Source organism: Coregonus clupeaformis, chromosome 7 (assembly GCF_020615455.1).
Source record: "Coregonus clupeaformis isolate EN_2021a chromosome 7, ASM2061545v1, whole genome shotgun sequence".
NCBI classification, from domain to species: Eukaryota; Metazoa; Chordata; class Actinopteri; order Salmoniformes; family Salmonidae; genus Coregonus; species Coregonus clupeaformis.
The window spans coordinates 33,676,572-33,696,605 of NC_059198.1; the positions used below are offsets into that span (position 1 = coordinate 33,676,572).

The 20,034-nt window shown below is 44.5% G+C and overlaps 1 protein-coding gene across 2 annotated transcripts in view; it reads left to right on the forward strand.

Annotated features, from left to right (window-relative positions):
* Positions 1-606: 606 nt before the first annotated feature.
* The window catches only part of LOC121569777 (serine/threonine-protein kinase TAO2), a 30,691-nt gene continuing 11,263 nt past the window's right edge, over positions 607-20,034 (forward strand). For both annotated transcript variants that reach the window (XM_041880958.2, XM_041880959.2), the window contains exons 1-16: positions 607-1,065; positions 6,344-6,484; positions 6,683-6,754; positions 6,969-7,070; positions 7,151-7,196; positions 7,350-7,446; positions 10,017-10,130; positions 10,299-10,390; positions 10,867-10,960; positions 11,240-11,321; positions 11,467-11,634; positions 12,535-12,741; positions 12,925-13,053; positions 13,732-13,968; positions 14,134-14,262; positions 16,642-16,845. In XM_041880958.2, the coding sequence (XP_041736892.2) occupies positions 6,353-6,484; positions 6,683-6,754; positions 6,969-7,070; positions 7,151-7,196; positions 7,350-7,446; positions 10,017-10,130; positions 10,299-10,390; positions 10,867-10,960; positions 11,240-11,321; positions 11,467-11,634; positions 12,535-12,741; positions 12,925-13,053; positions 13,732-13,968; positions 14,134-14,262; positions 16,642-16,845 (1,905 nt within the window). In that variant the 5' untranslated portion in view covers positions 607-1,065; positions 6,344-6,352. The remainder of the gene's footprint in view (positions 1,066-6,343; positions 6,485-6,682; positions 6,755-6,968; positions 7,071-7,150; positions 7,197-7,349; positions 7,447-10,016; positions 10,131-10,298; positions 10,391-10,866; positions 10,961-11,239; positions 11,322-11,466; positions 11,635-12,534; positions 12,742-12,924; positions 13,054-13,731; positions 13,969-14,133; positions 14,263-16,641; positions 16,846-20,034) is intronic.

The window sequence follows — 20,034 nt, forward strand, 5'->3', positions numbered from 1 at the left end:
ATCATATCAAAGGGGTTGACCCAGGAGTGTCAACGTGAGTGGGCAAGAGAGGAGCAGGGTAGGTAGTTTTTCTCTATCCAGAATTCTGTGAGGAAGGGCAGAAGGTATCTTGGGAGGGAAAGGAGGAATGTGGTTCTGTTGACAAGGCTGAGGTTGGGGCATTGTGGATTGGGACGTGGGTTATTGCTAGTGGGGAAAAAACAAGATGGGAAGTGTGAGGAATGTGGGGAGGTAGAGACTGTGAAGTATGTTGTGTTATATTGCAGACAGTATGGTGAGGATAGGAGGATTGGAGGATATTCTTTGGTGAGCTGACTGAGTTGAGTGTAACGTGTAACCACATTTTTGCTTGTAACTATTTTGGCCTCAAATGACAGGCAGAGCGAAATAGCAAGTTGTTGTGGTTTCTTTAGTCCACCTGCTAGATATTTAAGTGTGTATTTCACTCTCCAGCCTGAAAAAGGCAGCAATACGCATTACAGCGTCTAGTGTGCCAGAAACGGACAAGAAGAAGAAGAAGAAGACACCCACACAGATAGAACAATGAGATGTACTTATAAAAATCTTTGACACCAATGGGCGTTACTTCCGGTTTTCGCATGGCTCCCGCCCCACTCACAACCATCTTGTTTCTTTTTCTGAACAAAAAAAAGGTGTGAGACAGAAAAACACTGACGGGGGAGAAGCATATTAGAAATTGTAGAAACTTGACGGAAAGACGGATGTAGCGATACAATACGATATGAATGGAAGGGGAGCAGGCGAGGTGGAAGAAGACCAGCCGCACCCCGTACTCAGCTAACGTTAGCTAGTAGCTAGCCAGCCAGCTAGTGGCTAACCAGTTCGGGACGGATTAAGTAGCTAGTCAGACAGCTAGCTAAGCTAGCTAGCCTAGGAAATTGAGAACAAATCAAATACATCGTCGGATGTCTGTGAGAATGAAATCGATGACAATGCATCGTACGTCGATTTGAGACGCCCCATTGAAGAGACCACCGCTACTAGCTACAGGGATTTTATTTTTTATTTTTTTCTGTAGCTAGAGCGGGATCATAACAAGCCGTGGTAAGTGTTGCAATTTATTGTCAACAATGATGGCTAGCTAGCTAGCCGGCCAGTGTAGCGCTAGTTAGCCAGTTTGCGAATCTGGCCTTAGCGTGTATTTAGCATCAGAATAGGTTACATATCAATTGACTGGCCAGCTAGCTAGCTAACCAGCTAACTGACATTGCTGGCAAGGCACAGCTAACTAGCTTACTAAACTAACGACCGTATGGTGTTTGCAGACATCCATAGATGGCTAATTAGCCATCATGCTAAACTTAAGTCAGCTGACAGTGACATGCCTGAGCCCAAAATATTATGTATCATCCTAACTATGACAGTCTGATGTGGATAACTAGCTAGATAGTTATCTCAGTGACCACACTTATTTGAGCATACACTGACTTGTACACGTGTAGTTAACAAAGTTGAAAGTGAGTGAGACTCATGCATGGCGAGGCGAGACTTAGGTTGAAAATATATCCCATCTTCAACCTAGTGCGAAACCCGGGTTCGAACCCCGTCTGTCACACAAGACTCATTACATGGCATGATGACATAGACATAGAATGAATTACACATTATGGTTTTATTGTAGCCAAGCATTCCATGACCCGATTCCTTCTTCCATAACTAGTTTGTCTAGCTACATGGCTAGATCAGATCATGTTTGTGCTGTCATGAGCAATTCCCTTATTTGAATGCACAGTCCCCCACGTTAACTTACCCACAGTTCAGCTGCTAGCTACCTACTTTACTACGATTCACATCACACTGTAAAAAGGGTGAATACATACAGGAACAAAACAGGGAAAAATAGGGAATGGAAATTAGTGCAACATTGGAGAATTGGATCAACTTCAAACCAAAAATATAGGCCATAAATCCACGTCAGCGGCAATATCTCCCTAGTGTTTATTACTTGACAACACCTATTGGTGATATGCTCAGTGCAGCCACTGATGACATCGCAGATAACTAGATCAAGATGTAGGTCTTCTGTGCTAACATGAGTCTTGAATTGAGCACCAATAGACTGTTATTGTGTAACAGAGCGTAGCATATTGAATATTTGACCCTAAAGTCATGGGTTTGGTTCACTGGATTTCTATAAAGACCATACAGTCCATATAATGTACAGACATGGCTTGTCCTTTTCACCCCCCCCCTACACACACTCTTGCACTCTCACATACACTTGTCTCTCACACACATTATTGTAAAGGGTTTGTTTAAAGAGAGCATCCCAAGCCCAGTGGAGGCCCTGGGGCGATGTCTTGATGCATTCACTCCAGACTGAATCACTGGAGCTGGTTACGTTAGCTCTGCTCTTTCCTCTCCAGCGTTCACACTCAAAACCAACCAAGACCTAGACTTAGGCATTTATCCTTTCTTTATTCCTTGAAGTAGGCTAATCACTGATCTCACATGACATGACTGGAGAAATCATCACGGTGGAAGGCCATGCCCGCACCTATGCAACCATGTGAGATCAGTGATTATTTCAAGGAAGGGGAGGGAGAAAGGAGGATGCATTTGAAGAGTGTTAGAATAGGCCCCTAGGCAAATAGGGACTTGGCTGTTTTTAACGGGATAGTTCACCTCCAAAATCTTCATTTGTCAGGTGGTTAGGCTACATGTCATGATATTCCACACCATATGATGTAGCCTATTTGCAAATCTATTAGAAATCTGCAGGCCAGACATCAATCTTATATGAATGGGAAATATTGGTGCCGGGTAAATCCATTTGAATTCAATCACTTTTTGACAGCATCCCTTTTTGATTTAAACAAAACATGTTTGCCCGTGGAAGATTTGGTCAGAAAGTGACTTGTTGGACCTGAATGCCAAAACATTCAGGAGATAAAGGTGCTCAAAGTTGACCCATTTTGCATACCCCATACCATGAGACATCCATGTCTTCATCACTGGAAAAGATGAACAGTTGAATTTGCTGTCATTTAAAAGCTTACAAACATGGTTATCAAACTATTTAATATTTATTTAAAATATATATATTACATGTTTTAACCATTCACTTCAATTATCTAAAAACGCGTAAACTTTAATAAACAATTTAAAAAATCATATGTTGTTGCTTACTTTACATACTTCACAGCGATTTTATATGGTACAATGATTCCCTGCACTATTCATTGTTAGTTTTTTCACATAAACTTAAATTGAGCGAACAGTGTAGAATTTTATCAACCAGGAAATTAGAGCGATTTCCACTAGATAACACAGCCACAAAGTCAGACCAGCTTTCCCAGTTTGACAACAGATGCCGCTCCGGAGGGAGAAATCAATAGGCAAGTATTCCAGCCAATCACAACACTGGCGTGTAAGTAATACTGTGAAACACTATCAGTCCACAATCACTGCAGATATATTATGGGCATTTTCTGAAATTACAATGCAAAAATAAAAATACAATCCTATGTGTAGCACCTTTTTTAAGTTGTTATACAGTGGGGAAAAAAAGTATTTAGTCAGCCACCAATTGTGCAAGTTCTCCCACTTAAAAAGATGAGAGAGGCCTGTAATTTTCATCATAGGTACACGTCAACTATGACAGACAAAATGAGGAAAAAAAATCCAGAAAATCACATTGTATGATTTTTAATGAATTTATTTGCAAATTATGGTGGAAAATAAGTATTTGGTCAATAACAAAAGTTTCTCAATACTTTGTTATATACCCTTTGTTGGCAATGACACAGGTCAAACGTTTTCTGTACGTCTTCACAAGGTTTTCACACACTGTTGCTGGTATTTTGGCCCATTCCTCCATGCAGATCTCCTCTAGAGCAGTGATGTTTTGGGGGCTGTCGCTGGCCAACATGGACTTTCAACTCCCTCCAAAGATTTTCTATGGGGTTGAGATCTGGAGACTGGCTAGGCCATTCCAGGACCTTGAAATGCTTCTTACGAAGCCACTCCTTCGTTGCCCGGGCGGTGTGTTTGGGATCATTGTCATACTGAAAGACCCAGCCACGTTTCATCTTCAATGCCCTTGCTGATGGAAGGAGGTTTTCACTCAAAATCTCACGATACATGGCCCCATTCATTCTTTCCTTTACACGAATCAGTCGTCCTGGTCCCTTTGCAGAAAAACAGCCCCAAAGCATGATGTTTCCACCCCCATGCTTCACAGTAGGTATGGTGTTCTTTGGATGCAACTCAGCATTCTTTGTCCTCCAAACACGACGAGTTGAGTTTTTACCAAAAAGTTCTATTTTGGTTTCATCTGACCATATGACATTCTCCCAATCCTCTTCTGGATCATCCAAATGCACTCTAGCACGGGCCTGGACATGTACTGGCTTAAGCAGGGGGACACGTCTGGCACTGCAGGATTTAAGTCCCTGGCGGCGTAGTGTGTTACTGATGGTAGGCTTTGTTACTTTGGTCCCAGCTCTCTGCAGGTCATTCACTAGGTCCCCCTGTGTGGTTCTGGGATTTTTGCTCACCGGTCTTGTGATCATTTTGACCCCACGGGGTGAGATCTTTCGTGGAGCCCCAGATCGAGGGAGATTATCAGTGGTCTTGTATGCCTTCCATTTCCTAATAATTGCTCCCACAGTTGATTTCTTCAAACCAAGCTGCTTACCTATTGCAGATTCAGTCTTCCCAGCCTGGTGCATGTCTACAATTTTGTTTCTGGTGTCCTTTGACAGCTCTTTGGTCTTGACCATAGTGGAGTTTGGAGTGTGACTGTTTGAGCTTGTGGGCAGGTGTCTTTTATACTGATAACAAGTTCAAACAGGTGCCATTAATACAGGTAACGAGTGGAGGACAGAGGAGCCTCTTAAAGAAGAAGTTACAGGTCTGTGAGAGCCAGAAATCTTGCTTGTTTGTAGGTGACCAAATACTTATTTTCCACCATAATTTGCAAATAAATTCATTAAAAATCCTACTATGTGATTTTCTGGAATTTTTTTCCTCAATTTGTCTGTCATAGTTGACGTGTACCTATGATGAAAATTACAGGCCTCTCTCATCTTTTTAAGTGGGAGAACTTGCACAATTGGTGGCTGACTAAATACTTTTTTTCCCCACTGTAAGTAAACCATGTCTTCTCTCTCACAGCACTTTGATTTACACTTAGACAGAGTGACTGTGTTTTATATAGTGTGTGTGCACATGCCATGGCGAGCTGTAGTGAAAGTTTGTGTATCCATCACCATGATATGGACGCTAGCTCTCTCTGCCGAGGTTGAGACGAGTTATACATTTTTTATATGGGTTTGTTATTAAGTGTACGTTGTGAGAACTAACCTCTCTCTTTCGGTTTCTCTCCTCTCTCCGCACTTGTTCTCTACCTATCTATTTCCTTCTTTACTCCTGTCTCTCTCTACCTCTATTCCCCGACTCTCTCTCTGCCTCTATTCCCCGACTCTCTCTCTACCTTGTCTCGCTTATTTTCTCTTCCACTCTGTTCTGTCCCTCTCGCTTTATTTTCCCACCATATCCACCTTTCTCTCTTCTTCTCTATCCCATCTGTTTCTCCTCACCCTCACTTCTCCACACCCTCTCTTCTCCACACCCTCTCTTCTCCTCACCCTCTCTTCTCCACACCCTCTCTTCTCCACACCCTCTCTTCTCCTCACCCTCTCTTCTCTACCCCATCTGTTTCTCCTCACCCTCTTTTCTCCTCACCCTCTCTTCTCCACACCCTCTCTTCTCCACACCCTCTCTTCTCCACACCCTCTCTTCTCCTCACCCTCTCTTCTCCTCACCCTCTCTTCTCTATCCCATCTGTTTCTCCTCACCCTCTCTTCTCCTCACCCTCTCTTCTCCTCACCCTCTCTTCTCCTCACCCTCTCTTCTCCACACCCTCTCTTCTCCACACCCTCTCTTCTCCTCACCCTCTCTTCTCCTCACCCTCTCTTCTCCTCACCCTCTCTTCTCCACACCCTCTCTTCTCCTCACCCTCTCCTCTGTATCCCATCTGTTTCTCCACACCCCCTCTTCTCCTCACCCTCTCTTCTCTATCCCATCTGTTTCTCCACACCCTCTCTTCTCCTCACCCTCTCTTCTCTATCCCATCTGTTTCTCCACACCCTCTCTTCTCCTCACCCTCTCTTCTCTATCCCATCTGTTTCTCCACACCCTCTCTTCTCCTCACCCTCTCTTCTCTATCCCATCTGTTTCTCCACACCCTCTCTTCTCCTCACCCTCTCTTCTCTATCCCATCTCTTCTCCACACCCTTTCCCTCTCTCTGTTTCCTCTCCCTCTATCTCCCTTGTCTCCTCTCTCTTTCCCTCCTAATTTTCTCCCTCTGTCCACCAGGCCCTGGCTATGCCCTCGAGTGTGCGGGCGGGCAATCTAAAGGACCCGGATGTGGCTGAGCTCTTCTACAGAGATGACCCCGAGAAGCTTTTCGCTGACCTCAGAGAGATCGGCCACGGCAGCTTCGGGGCGGTCTACTTCGTAAGGGAACCTAATATTGGGGGGAGGGGAGTTTTGATTAAGAAAGTGTTTGTGTGTGTTTGCTTTCCTTATCAACGTGTGTGACAAGGTGTTTTGAGAGTTTGTATGAGCCAGAACCTCTTGTTATTGTTTTCAGTATTTGAAGGTTTGAATGGAGTGTGTGTGCGTGACTGTCCTTCTCGATGCTGTGTCCGACAGGCTCGAGATGTGCGCAACAACGAGGTGGTGGCCATCAAGAAGATGTCCTACACTGGCAAGCAGTCCAACGAGGTGAGCCAATGCAAGTTGATGAATAGAAACGGATGTGTTAGTGCTTGGCTGGAACAAAAGCCTGCACACTCAGGACCAGAGTCAGAGAACCCTTACATAGGCAATTCAAGAATGGCTTAGACTTGTCCCTAAACAATCTACTTTTTGTCTATTTTCATGATTCCCTGTGGCCTGGTGTTTAGTATTAACCCCTGCTCTCTCTCGTTCTCCTCAGAAATGGCAGGATATCATCAAGGAGGTGAAGTTCCTCCAGAAGCTCCGTCATCCCAACACCATCGAGTACAGAGGATGCTACCTCAGAGAGCACACGGCATGGGTCAGTATTAGCAGTGTGTGTGCCCCCAGTACACTATTTGAGTGTCTGTACTAATAGTCCGTCCCCCCTCTCTCCCTCAGCTGGTGATGGAGTACTGTTTAGGCTCAGCCTCCGATCTTCTAGAAGGTTAGTACACCAGGGAAACAACTTTTGAGTTTTAAGGGCATTTAGCATGTTTTTGAAGCTCTGTATATAACTAGACTCTCTCTCTTGCCCTTGCTCTCTCTCTTGCTCTCTGTCTTGCTCTCTCTCTTTCTTTTTCTCTAACTCTCTCTGTAGTTCACAAGAAGCCACTACAGGAGGTAGAAATAGCTGCAATTACCCATGGTGCACTGCTCGGCTTGGCCTATCTTCACTCCCACAACATGATCCACAGGTAATGTTATAAAAAAGATATGCCATTTAGCAGACACTTGTTTTTGTTGTTGTTGTTTTTTTTACATCTACTGCAACCTCTTGGTCTATGCCACTGTATTGTCCATACGCTGTCACTGTGCAGTGTCTTAGAGCAATTCTGGCCGTTCAATTCCAGTTCTGTTTTCACTGCTATGTCTTTCAGTCTCTCATCAAGCGTTTCAATAATCATTCCATTGTTTGGATAATCATTCCATTGTGGCCTTAATAGCCTGGGCCCATATTCCCGATAGCGATGGAACTCAGGCCTACGAGTGTTTTAACCTTGCATCTTTCCTACAACGGCCGAAGATGTAACATGCGTTTTCGTTGGAGCGTGTGTCATCACTGATAGGATCGAAAGAAAAGGAGCGCTGCTCTCGGATCAGCTTTCTCCATTCAAATATTTCCTTAACATTAATTATTTCACAATACTGACGCAATCAGAGAGAGAGAGATATTACCACCTACGGCTGCAAATATTGAGGCAGCTTATTCTAATGTTTGCCCAATAAAAATGCTATAAATCACGGATTTGGCACATCATGCAATATTTTGAGACAAGTTATAGACAGTAGCCTACAAGTAGAAAAATAAAACTCTCAATTGATTGAACATGAAATGTATTTCAATATGATTGAAAAAAGGCCTATCGCTTACTGTTTATATTTTTGTGCAGTCATCTCGGTTTTCATCTGAAGCATCTTTTTATACTTTGCTTGTTTGTATCAATTGCAAAGACATTGGCAACTTTATTTGTAGTCAACATTGTTCTGAAGTTTTCGCGGTCACAGAGAGACGGGTAAACCATGTGATTCTTTTTAGCGGAGTATTAAGTGATTCGGGAGTGCAAAACAGCATGTAATGACACAATTAGCTGGTCTGAGGTAGGCGTTAGATTACGAGCGTTTTCAAGTACAACGTTAATAACGATCGCTTGCCGATTTTAACGATGCTCCTATGAAGGTTCTAACGATGAACTTATAGCCTTAAGATGCTTTTGGGAAACCGGATCCTGGCATCTTCTATACTATAAATGCTATATAGGGTATGTCACCCTCGCAAAAGAGGTTTCTAGCCTTAAGGGTCTTTCCTGGTTTAGGGTTAAATCAGGGTTATATATTACTTTTTTAGGTGGTGGAAATGATCATGGGTTAAGAAAACACTCCAGGCCACTATTGAACGTCTACAATTGTATAGAAAGTATGCAGAAATTATAATGGACATACACTACCGGTCAAAAGTTTTAGAACACCTACTCATGCAAGGGTTTTTCTTTATTTTTACTATTTTCTACATTGTAGAATAATAGTGAAGACATCAAAACTATGATATAACACATATGGAATCATGTAGTAACCAAAAAAGTGTTAAACAAATCTAAATATATTTGAGATTCTTCAAATAACCAGATGGGATGGCGTATTGCTGCAGAAAAATCTGTGGTAGCCATGCTGGTTAAGTGTGCCTTGAATTCTAAATAAATCACAGACGGTGTCACCAGCAAAGCACCCACACACCATAACACCTCCTCCTCCATGCTTTAAGGTGGGAAATACACATGCGGCGATCATCCGTTCACCCACACGCGTCTCACAAAGACACAGCGGTTGGAACCAAAAATCTCAGATTTGGACTCCAGACCAAAGGACACATTTCCACCGGTCTAATGTCCATTGCTCGTGTTTCTTGGCCCAAGCAAGTCTCTTCTTCTTATTGGTGTCCTTTAGTAGTGGTTTCTTTGCAACAATTTGACCATGAAGGCCTGATTCACACGGTCTCCTCTGAACAGTTAATGTTGAGATGTGTCTGTTACTTGAACTCTGTGAATAATTTATTTGGGCTGCAATTTCTGAGGCTGGTAACTAATGAATTTATCCTCTGCAGCAGAGGTAACTCTGGGTCTTCCTTTCCTGCGGTGGTCCTCATGAGAGCCAGTTTCATCATAGCGCTGATGTTTTTTGCGACTGCACTTGAAGAAACGTTCAAACTTCTTGAAATGTTCCGTATTGACTGAACTTCATGTCTTAAAGTAATAATGGACTGTCGTTTCTCTTTGCTTATTTGAGCTGTTGTTGCCATAATATGGACTTGGTCTTTTACCAAATAGGCTATCTTCTGTATACCCCCCCTACCTTGTCACAACACAACTGATTGGCTCAAACGCATTAAGGAAAGAAATTCCACAAATTAACTTTTAAGAAGGCACACCTGTTAATTGAAATGCACCTGTAATACAAAGAAAAACCCTTGAATGAGTAGGTGTTCTAAAACTTTTTGACCGGTAGTGTGTGTATATATATTTTCAAATAACTGGCCCGCAAATTGATTTTGACAAAAAAATCGGTCCCAAAAAAATCTGTGCGGCCCTCCGTTGAATTTCTAAATCCCGATGTGGCCCTTGAGCCAAAAAGTTAGCCCACCCCTGCATTAAATTAAATGTTCAACGTCGTTATCTCTGCACTGTCAACGTTAACAATGTGTTACCGTTGTGTTAACATTGTCAACATTTTTTTCTGTAACTTTGTGTTAACATTGCTCCTCTCCTCTCAGGGACGTGAAGGCAGGGAACATCCTCCTGACAGAGCCTGGCCAGGTGAAGCTGGGAGACTTTGGCTCTGCCTCCATTGTTGCCCCCGCCAACTCCTTTGTAGGAACCCCCTACTGGTGAGGAGCTAGAACTGTGGACTGTTCAATTCCTTGAGGGCCAAAGTACTTGCGGTCCTCTCCCGTGAATCTACAAATCCTCCCCCACCCCCTGCCCTACACACAAGGGATGGTTCACTCTTTTTAACCAGTGGCTGATTTTAAAGGGATGGTTCACTCTTTTTCCAGGATGGCTCCGGAGGTGATCCTAGCGATGGACGAGGGTCAGTACGATGGCAAGGTGGACGTCTGGTCTCTGGGCATCACCTGTATAGAGCTGGGTAGGCATCGCCACGGCAACAAACTATTCAGTCTCCATGGTACTGTAGAGAGGGAATGCCGCCCTTTGACACTACATCAAGAAAGAGATAGATTTCAGAAGTTAAAACTATCAATGTAGTATAATATAGGAGATATGAAGGCGTCTTGGCAAATGGCTCCACAGTGAACTTTGAACCCAGGCCCTCAGAGTGACCCCTGTCTAAGTGGTCTGACCAAATCCCTAACCCCTGGGAGTTGGGAATAGTCTATGTTGTGTCTGTTTGTCCCGACATTGTTACTGGGATTTAAAAGACTCAGCGCTAAGCTGCTTTGGCTGTTAGCTAACATGTCCTCTCTCCCTTCTCTCTCTCTATCGCTTGGTCACTTTCTCCCTCTCTCTATCTCCCTTTCCTTCTCTCACTTGATCTCTCTCTCCTCTTCTTTTTCTACCCTCTCTCTCTCTCTCTCTCTCTCTCCCTCCGTTGTCTCTCTTTAGCGGAGAGAAAGCCTCCTCTGTTCAATATGAATGCAATGAGTGCCTTATACCACATCGCCCAGAACGAGAGCCCCATCCTAGCGTCCAATCACTGGTGAGCATCACTCTCCCCCTCTTATCATGCACAATCTCTCCTTGTCTGTCCATTTTTCTTTTATCTCCTTCTCCCTCTTTCTCCCTCATGCACATCTCTCCACTCACTTATCAGTCTGTCATTCACCTAACCCACTCTCTTGCTTAACTCCTTTTTTCTTGATCTGTCCTTTACATCACTGTCTCGTTTGTCTCTTAACTCTCTCTTTCGCTCGCTCACCAGCTCTCTCTCTTTCTCTGTTTTCTCTCTGACTGTACTCTCTTCTCTCTCGCGCCGCAGGTCTGATTATTTCCGTAACTTTGTGGACTCCTGTCTGCAGAAGATTCCACAGGACAGGCCTATCTCTGATGTGTTGCTCAATGTAAGAGTGCAACACACACACACACACACACACACCTCTTCCTCGTTCCTCCTCTCTTCCTCAATTTCTCTCTCTAACTCTTTGCACTCCCTCTTCCCCCACCCCCCCTTTCTTCCCTTCCTTCCCTTCCTTCCACCGTCTGTAGCACCGGTTTCTGTGTCGTGAGCGTCCCCTGACGGCGGTGATGGACCTCATAGCGAGGACCAAGGACGCAGTGCGGGAGCTGGACAACCTGCAGTACAGGAAGATGAAGAAGATCCTCTTCCATGAAGCCCAAAACGGACCCACCCCAGAGGGAGGAGAGGAGGAGGAGGTAGGGGCTCCCCCCCATGTTAGTAAGGCCCATAATGGACCTCCTCTGGTTGTAGGGTGGGGAGGAATACTTTCCACTCTGTCATTTCGTTTAGTAGTGTGGAGTAACTACAATGTTGTTGATCCATCCTCCGTTTTCTCCTACCACAGCCATTTAAATTCTAACTGTTTTAAAGTCACCATTGGCCTCATGGAGAAATCCCTGAGCGGTTTCCTTCCTCTCCGGCAACTGAGTTAGGAAAGACGCCTGTATCTTTGTAGTGACAGGGTGTATTGATACACCATCCAAAGTGTAATTAATAACTTCACAATGCTCAAAGGGATATTCAATGTCTGCTTTTTTTTATTTTTACCCATCTAACAATAGGTGCCCTTCTTTGCAAAGCATTTGAAATCTTCCTTGGTCTTTGTGGTTGAATCTGTGTTTGAAATTCACTGCTCAACTGAGGGACGTCCAGTAATTGTATGTGTGTACAGAGATGAGGTAGTCATTCAAAAATAATGTTAAACACTATAATTGCACACAGTGAATCCATGCAACTTATATGACTTGTTAAGCACATATGTACTCCTGAACTTATTTAGGCTTGCCATAACAAAGGGGTTGAATACTTATTGACTCATGACATTTCAGCTTTTCATTTTTAATCAATTTGTAAAAATGTCTAAACGATTTCACTTTGATATTATGGGTTATTGTGTGTAGGCCAGTGACACAATCTCAATGTAATCCATTTTTAAAGGCAGGGTGTAACACAACAACATTTGGGAAAAGTCTAGGGGTGTGAATACTTTTTGAAGGCAATGTATCTTATGTTAACTTTCTGTCTCTGCCTGTGTGTCTCTCTCCCTGCCTGTGTATAACGTCTCTCTTTTTCCTCTCTCCCTCCCTCTCACCCAGGAGGCGGAGCAGTACCTGCTGCGTACGGGCACTGTGGGCAGCATGGAGAGTTCCCAGTCTGTGCCCAGTATGTCCATCTCCGCCAGCTCCCAGAGCTCCTCGGTCAACAGCCTGGCAGACGGCTCCGACGACAGCAACGAGATGGCCATGATGACCGAGGGAGAGCACACAGTCACCTCAAACTCCTCCATTATACACCGCCCTACTGTAAGTCTGAGAGAGGTGTGTGTGTGTGTGTGTGGCGTGTGCGCTAGAGAGAGAGAAGATGGTGGTGTGTGTATGTATGTGGTAAATATGTCAGGTTTGTGCAATTGTCTGTGTTTGTGGACATTAATTAAACTTCCCTCTCCTTCTGAATTGTCTCTCTCTCTCCTTGTCCCCCTCCCCCAGGGTCAGGATAATATCTATGATGACCCATACCAGCCAGAGATGGACCAGCAGCAGCCCTCGTCAGCCGCCCGCCGCAGGGCCTACTACCGCAACCGGGACCACTTCGCCACCATCCGCACGGCCTCCCTGGTGAGCACATCCCCAAACCCCTCACTCTGACCCAACCGCTAACCACTCTCTCTGACATGACCGCAAACGCTAACCCCCAAACATCTCTTTCTCTGATACGACTGCTAACACAACCCCCTAACCCTTCTCTCATACTACTATGAACGCTTGTTTGTTTTCTTACAATTACTTTGCCTGAGCTTGATTGAGTTAGCCTGCGATCCAATGGAACAGTCCCACAACTGGAAACCACGCCCATCTGTCTCTCCAGACAGACTCAATCAAACGCTCAAAGATTTCAGATACTATTTGAACCTAGGTCTGATTGACACCACCCATCTGTTTCTCCAGGCAGGCTCAATCGAAAACTTTCAGATACTATTAAGACACATTCCCTCTCTCTTTCCTCCCCTCCCCTCTCTCTCTCTCTCCTCCTCACTCCCTCTTCCCTCTCTCTCTCTTCCCTCTCTCTCTCTTCCCTCTCTCTCTCTTCCCTCTCTCTCTCTTCCCGTTCTCTCTCTCTCTTCCCGCTCTCTCTCTCTCTCTTCCCGCTCTCTCTTCCCGCTCTCTCTCTCTCTCTCTCTCTCTCTCTCTCTCTCTCTCTCTCTCTTCCCTCTCTCTCTCTCTCTCTCTCCCTCTCTCTCTCTTCCCTCCCTCTCTCTCTCCTCCTCACTCTCTCTTCCCTCTCTCTCTCTCCAGGTGACTCGTCAGATCCAGGAACACGAGCAGGGCTCAGCGCTGAGGGAGCAGATGTCCGGCTATAAGAGGATGAGGAGGCAGCACCAGAAACAGTTGATGGGCCTGGAGAACAAGCTGAAGGCTGAGATGGACGAGCACCAGCTGAGACTAGACAAAGAGCTGGAGAACCAGAGGAACAGCTTCGGAGGGGAGGGGGACAAACTGGGCAAGAAACACCAGGCCATCCTGGAGAAGGAGGTGAGGGATGGCGGGACTGGAGAAAAGGAGGAGGTATGGAGGGGTGGAGAACCAGAGCTTCGGAGGAGAGGGGGTCAAACCGGGCAAGAAATAGGGAAGGAGGACTGTGGAAAGAGGAACAAAATGTGTTAGTCTTCACCCTTCATCCCCCCCCTCTCTCTCCAGACCAAGGCAGCCCTAGCTGAGGAGAAGAAGTTCCAGCAGCATATCCTGAGCCAGCAGAAGAAAGAGCTGACCAGTCTACTGGAGTCTCAGAAACGCCAGTACCGCCAGCGCAAGGACCAGCTCAAAGAGGTACAACCTTATTCCAACCACACGACTACCTTATTCCAACCACACGACTACCTTATTCCAACCACACGAGGTAGTAGCCTCCCCTCTCTCTCCATCCCTATACTGTGCCCCTCCCCTCTCTCCCCATCCCTATACTGTGCCCCTCCCCGCTCTCTCCATCCCTATATATTTACATTTACATTTTAGGACCCCTCTCTTAGGACCCCTCATTTACATTTTAGGACCCCTCTCTCTCCATCCCTATACTGTGCCCCTCCCCTCTCTCTCCATCCCTATACTGTGCCCCTCCCCTCTCTCTCTATCCCTATACTGTGCCCCTCCCCTCTCTCTCCATCCCTATACTGTGCCCCTCCCCTCTCTCTCCATCCCTATACTGTGCCCCTCTCCTCTCTCTCCATCCCTCGCTAGCTTGCTATGGAAGATGCAGGCAGCTCGAGATGATTTGATTGACAGTTCTGGTCGCCTAGTGATGGACGTTAGTTCCGCTTCAGAAGCGGCATTCCTTTACAGACAAGTAAAATGTCTGTTCAGTGGCACTTCGAAAAACTATCTCCAGAGAAGGTTTTGTGTCGGCATTTAAAAAGCCGTTGTGTACAGTCGTGGTGAAAAGTTTTGAGAATGACACAAGTATTGGTCTTCACAAAGTTTGCTGCTTCAGTGTTTTTAGATATTTTTGTCAGATGTTACTATGGTAAACTGAAGTATAATTACAAGCATTCCATAAGTGTCAAAGGATTTTATTGACAATGAGATTCAATATTTGCAGTGTTGACCCTTCTTTTTCAAGACCTCTGCAATCCGCCCTGGCACGCTGTCAATTAACTTCTGGGCCACATCCTGACGGATGGCAGCCCATTCTTGCATAATCAATGCTTGGAGTTTGTTAGAATTTGTGGGTTTTTGTTTGTCAACCCGCCTCTTGAGGATTGACCACAAGTTTTCAATGGGATTAAGGTCTGGGGAGTTTCCTGGGCATGGACCCAAAATGTCGATGTTTTGTTCCCCGAGCCACTTAGTTATCACTTTTGCCTTATGGCAAGGTGCTCCATCATGCTGGAAAAGGCATTGTTCGTCACCAAACTGTTCTTGGATGGTTGGGAGAAGTTGCTCTCGGAGGATGTGTTGGTACCATTCTTTATTCATGGCTGTGTTCTTAGGCAAAATTGTGAGTGAGCCCACTCCCTTGGCTGAGAAGCAACCCCACACATGAATGGTCTCAGGATGCTTTACTGTTGGCATGACACAGGGCTGATGGTAGCGCTCACCTTGTCTTCTCCGGATAAGCTTTTTTCCGGATGCCCCAAACAATCGGAAAGGGGATTCATCAGAGAAAATGACTTTACCCCAGTCCTCAGCAGTCCAATCCCTGTACCTTTTGCAGAATATCAGTCTGTCCCTGATATTTTTCCTGGAGAGAAGTGGCTTCCTCGCTGCCCTTCTTGACACCAGGCCATCCTCCAAAAGTCTTCGCCTCTCTGTGCGTGCAGACGCACTCACACCTGCCTGCTGCCATTCCTGAGCAAGCTCTGCACTGGTGGTGCCCCGATCCTGCAGCTGAATCAACTTTAGGAGACGGTCCTGGCGCTTGCTGGACTTTCTTGAGCACCCTGAAACCTTCTTCACAACAATTGAACCTCTCTCCTTGAAGTTCTTGATGATCTGATAAATGGTTGATTTAGGTGCAATCTTACTAACAGCAATATCCTTGCCTGTGAACCCCTTTTTGTGCAAAGCAATGATGTCGGCACGTGTTTCCTTGCAGGTAACCATGGTTAACAGAGGAAGAACAATGATTTCAAGCACCACCCTCCTTTTTAAAGCTTCCAGTCTGTTATTCTAACTCAATCAGCATGAGAGTGATCTCCAGCCTTGTCCTCGTCAACACTCACCTGTGTTAACGAGAGAATCACTGACATGTCAGCTGGTCCTTTTGTGGCAGGGCTGAAATGCAGTGGACATGTTTTTTGGGGATTAAGTTCATTTTCATGGTAAAGAGGGACTTTGCAATTAATTGCAATTCATCTGAGCACTCTTCATAACATTCTGGAGTATATGCAAATTGCCATCATAAAAACTGAAGCAGCAGACTTTGTGAAAATTAATATTTGTGTCATTCTCAAAACTTTTGACCACGACTGTACCCTTACAGACAGACAAACATGCTGTAGCCAAGGCGCTCTCAAGGGTATATGACTGCGGTACATATAACTTAATTGCCCGGGCCCTTAGCGTTCATACATACGTAATAGGACCATTACTCTGCATTGATGTGGAATTTTATGAGCCATTTGTCACATCCCTACCTTTTTAACCCTTCCCCCTGTGTTGTAATGAGTGGCTGGTGTCACCCTCTAACCCTTCCCCCTGTGTTTCTACTAGGAACTGAATGAGAACCAGTCGACCCCTAAGCGGGAGAAGCAGGAATGGCTGGTGCGTCAGAAGGAGTGTCTGCAGCAGCTGCAGGCGGAGGAGGAGGCGGGGCTGCTGAGGAGACAGAGGCAGTACTACGAGCTGCAGTGTCGCCAGTACAAGAGGAAGATGCTTCTGGCCCGACACAACCTGGAACAAGACCTGCTCAGAGAGGTATTGTAGGACCTATAGTATAGGTATATTACAGGGGGAGATTGACCTGCTCAGGGAGGTCTAGTCTCGTCCACCAGCCGGCTCTCTCTCTGTCAAACCATCTGGTTTCACAGCGCCTCAGAACTTAACTTAAATCAAGTTGAATGGAAGCTTATGGCAGGAGCGGAAAAACAGCCGCCGGTTTTAATTGGCAGATCTCTGTCCATCACAATCTAGCATAACCCTTAGAACCTCCCCCCAACATTATGGACTTCAAGCAGAAGTTATTTAAACAAAGAAGTGAGTTTGGAAAATCTGATAGTACGCATCTTAGAAATGTTTTTTACATATAAACTTTATATGCCTCAAATCAGAATCAATTGGGCTTCCCAAAAATACTATGGCTAATGTGATAGAACATTTATTTTGATTGGTGATTTATCGCAATTTTTCAAAGTCACATCTAATACAACTGTTGGCTCGATTTAGAGCCACACGTCATAGTCGTGTGATTTGCTCAGAATTTGAATTGATTAGGTTTGGGCGTTATCCATATTTTCATATCGTCATACCATCCTTCTCTCATCCCGGGATTTACGGTATTACTGGCTTAGTGCACAAGGGGGCGCCAAAAAACACAAAAGCCCATTGGGTGTCTATTACTAGAATACTAACAAAATGTGTACAAGTAATAGCAAATTTCCATGGAGGCTGCTTGCTAAATATGCTAATGAGCGCAAATGAAAATAAATGAATTGCAAAGACAGGCAATCCAGGACATAAAGTTATACATGTATAGGTATGCGCTACCGAATGTCATTTTTGTTAAGTTTGGACATTTACAAGCGAATGTGAATGAGAGACGTGCAAATGCACAAAGTTTTGAAGCATGCTTGTCTGAAGGAAGAACAGTACTAGCTTTGAAGCAGCGCGTGTACACACTGTGTCTGTGTGGAGTCTGGAGTTGCTAGGGAAACAGGCCTGCTGGCTCTGCTTGGAGAAGATGGGGGAGGAGCTGAGAACAGAGAGGAGAAAAAAACGCAAGGAGGGAAGAGTTAGCAGCTGTACAAAACACGGCAGAAAGATAACACTATGCTGCCACGTGACCTTATTAATTCAGCCACTTAGATAGCTAGCGAGTTTAACTTAGGGGTCGCGTTAACGAGAAAAAGCTTGCTGCATTTTGAAACTGCAGATCTAAAATGCTTCTTATTGTAATTTTTGCTCGGCTTCAGTTGCACTTCATCACTCAGATGAGTTCACGAAAAGGCATTCTATCAGCAGACAGTGCAATGACTGATGTGGAGCTACTTTTCTCTGCTACTTTTCTCGGTGTAGGCAGCCTACTTTTCTCTGGTGAAATATTAACTTTAAGTAAAACATAAGGAAATGTAGCTGGCTACATTCTTTCTATGATAAACATTAGAAATAGGATGGCCATGCATAGTTTTTGTAAAATATACCTTATTCATTGTAAGCTCATTTACTTGTATGGCTACCACTGATGACAATTAAGCAAATTTTTGCTGAATGTGTTGTGCTAATGTATTTTCTGTGAAGGAAAACTATAGTTGAATGTTCCTGATCAATCTATTGAAGAAGAAAAAAAAACTTACTTTTGATATAGAACGCCACCCCTGTCAATACGCAGCTGGACTCACCTGATCCCGCTTTCTCTCGTTGTGCTATTTACAAACAAACACGTGACTGGCACAACTGTTCTGGAGATCTACGGTAAGCTTCATAATGTGACAGGTGAAATTAAGAACGCGATCTGCTTTATATCTTAACGTATTGCACAAGTTGACTGCAAGTATTTACTTAAAGTATACTGAACAAAAATATAAACGCAACATGCAACAATTTAAACAACTTTACTGAGTTACAGTTCATATAAGGAAATCAGTCAATTGAAATACATTTATTATGCCCTAATCTATGGATTTCACATGACTTGGCAGAGGCGCAGCCATGGGTGGGCCTGGGAGGGCATAGACCCACCCACTTGGGAGCCATGCCCACCCACTGGGGAGCCAGGCCCATCCAATCGGAATTAGTTTTTCCCACAAAGGGCTTTATTACAGACAGAAATACTCCTCAGTTTCATCAGCTGTCCAGGTGGCTGGTCTCCTGTGCCAAATTCTCTGAAACGACTTTATGGTAGAGAAATGAACATAAAATTATCTGGCAACAGCTCTGGTGGACATTCCTGCAGTCAGCATGCCAATTGCACGCTCCCTCAAAACTTGAGACATCTGTGGCATTGTGTTGTGTGACAAAACTGCACTTTTTAGAGTGGCCTTTTATTATCCCCAGCACAAGGTGCACCTGTGTAATGATCATGCTGCTTAATCAGCTTCTTGATATGCGACACCTGTCAGGTGGATGGATTATGTTGGCAAAGGAGTAATGCTCACTAACAGGGATGTAAACAAGTTTGTGCACAACATTTTTGAGAAATAAGCTTTTTGTGCGTATGGAACATTTCTGTGGTCTTTTATTTCAGCTCATGAAACATGAGACTAACACTTTACATGTTGCGTTCTTGTTCATTATAGCTACAAATATAAAAATGTATTGAAATAGTTTCAACAGTTTTGACACTATTGAAAAACCATCCCGTGGCTATTTCCAAATACCCAGAGATACGGTATACCGCCTAAGCCTAATTAGCATGTCATTCAGTAAATCCACACCCCCTAAATTCCAAACAGTCCCACACTGTTACCAGGCTCTATGCGCCAGCAATTCGAGCCTGGGGACGAGGTTAAGCCTCGCCCAATCCACCCCTACACCTTACGCCCTAGACACTTCTGTTCTATTTCCTTGTTTTATATATACAGTGCCTTCGGAAAGTATTCAGGGACCTTGACTTTTTCTACATTTTGTTAGGTTACAGCCTCATTCTAAATTGTTTTTTTCCCCTCATCAATCTATACACAATACCCCATGATGACAAAGCAAAAACTGTTTTTAATTTTTTTTTGCTAATTTATAAAAAATACAAAACTGAAATATCATATTTACATAAGTAATCAGACCCTTTACTCAGTACTTTGTTGAAGCACCTTTGGCAGCGATTACAGCCTCGAGCCTTCTTGGGTATGCCACTACAAGCTTGGAACACATGTATTTGGGGAGTTTCTCCCATTCTCTGCAGATCCTCTCAAGCTCTGTCAGGTTGGATGGGGAGCGTCGCTGCACAACTAT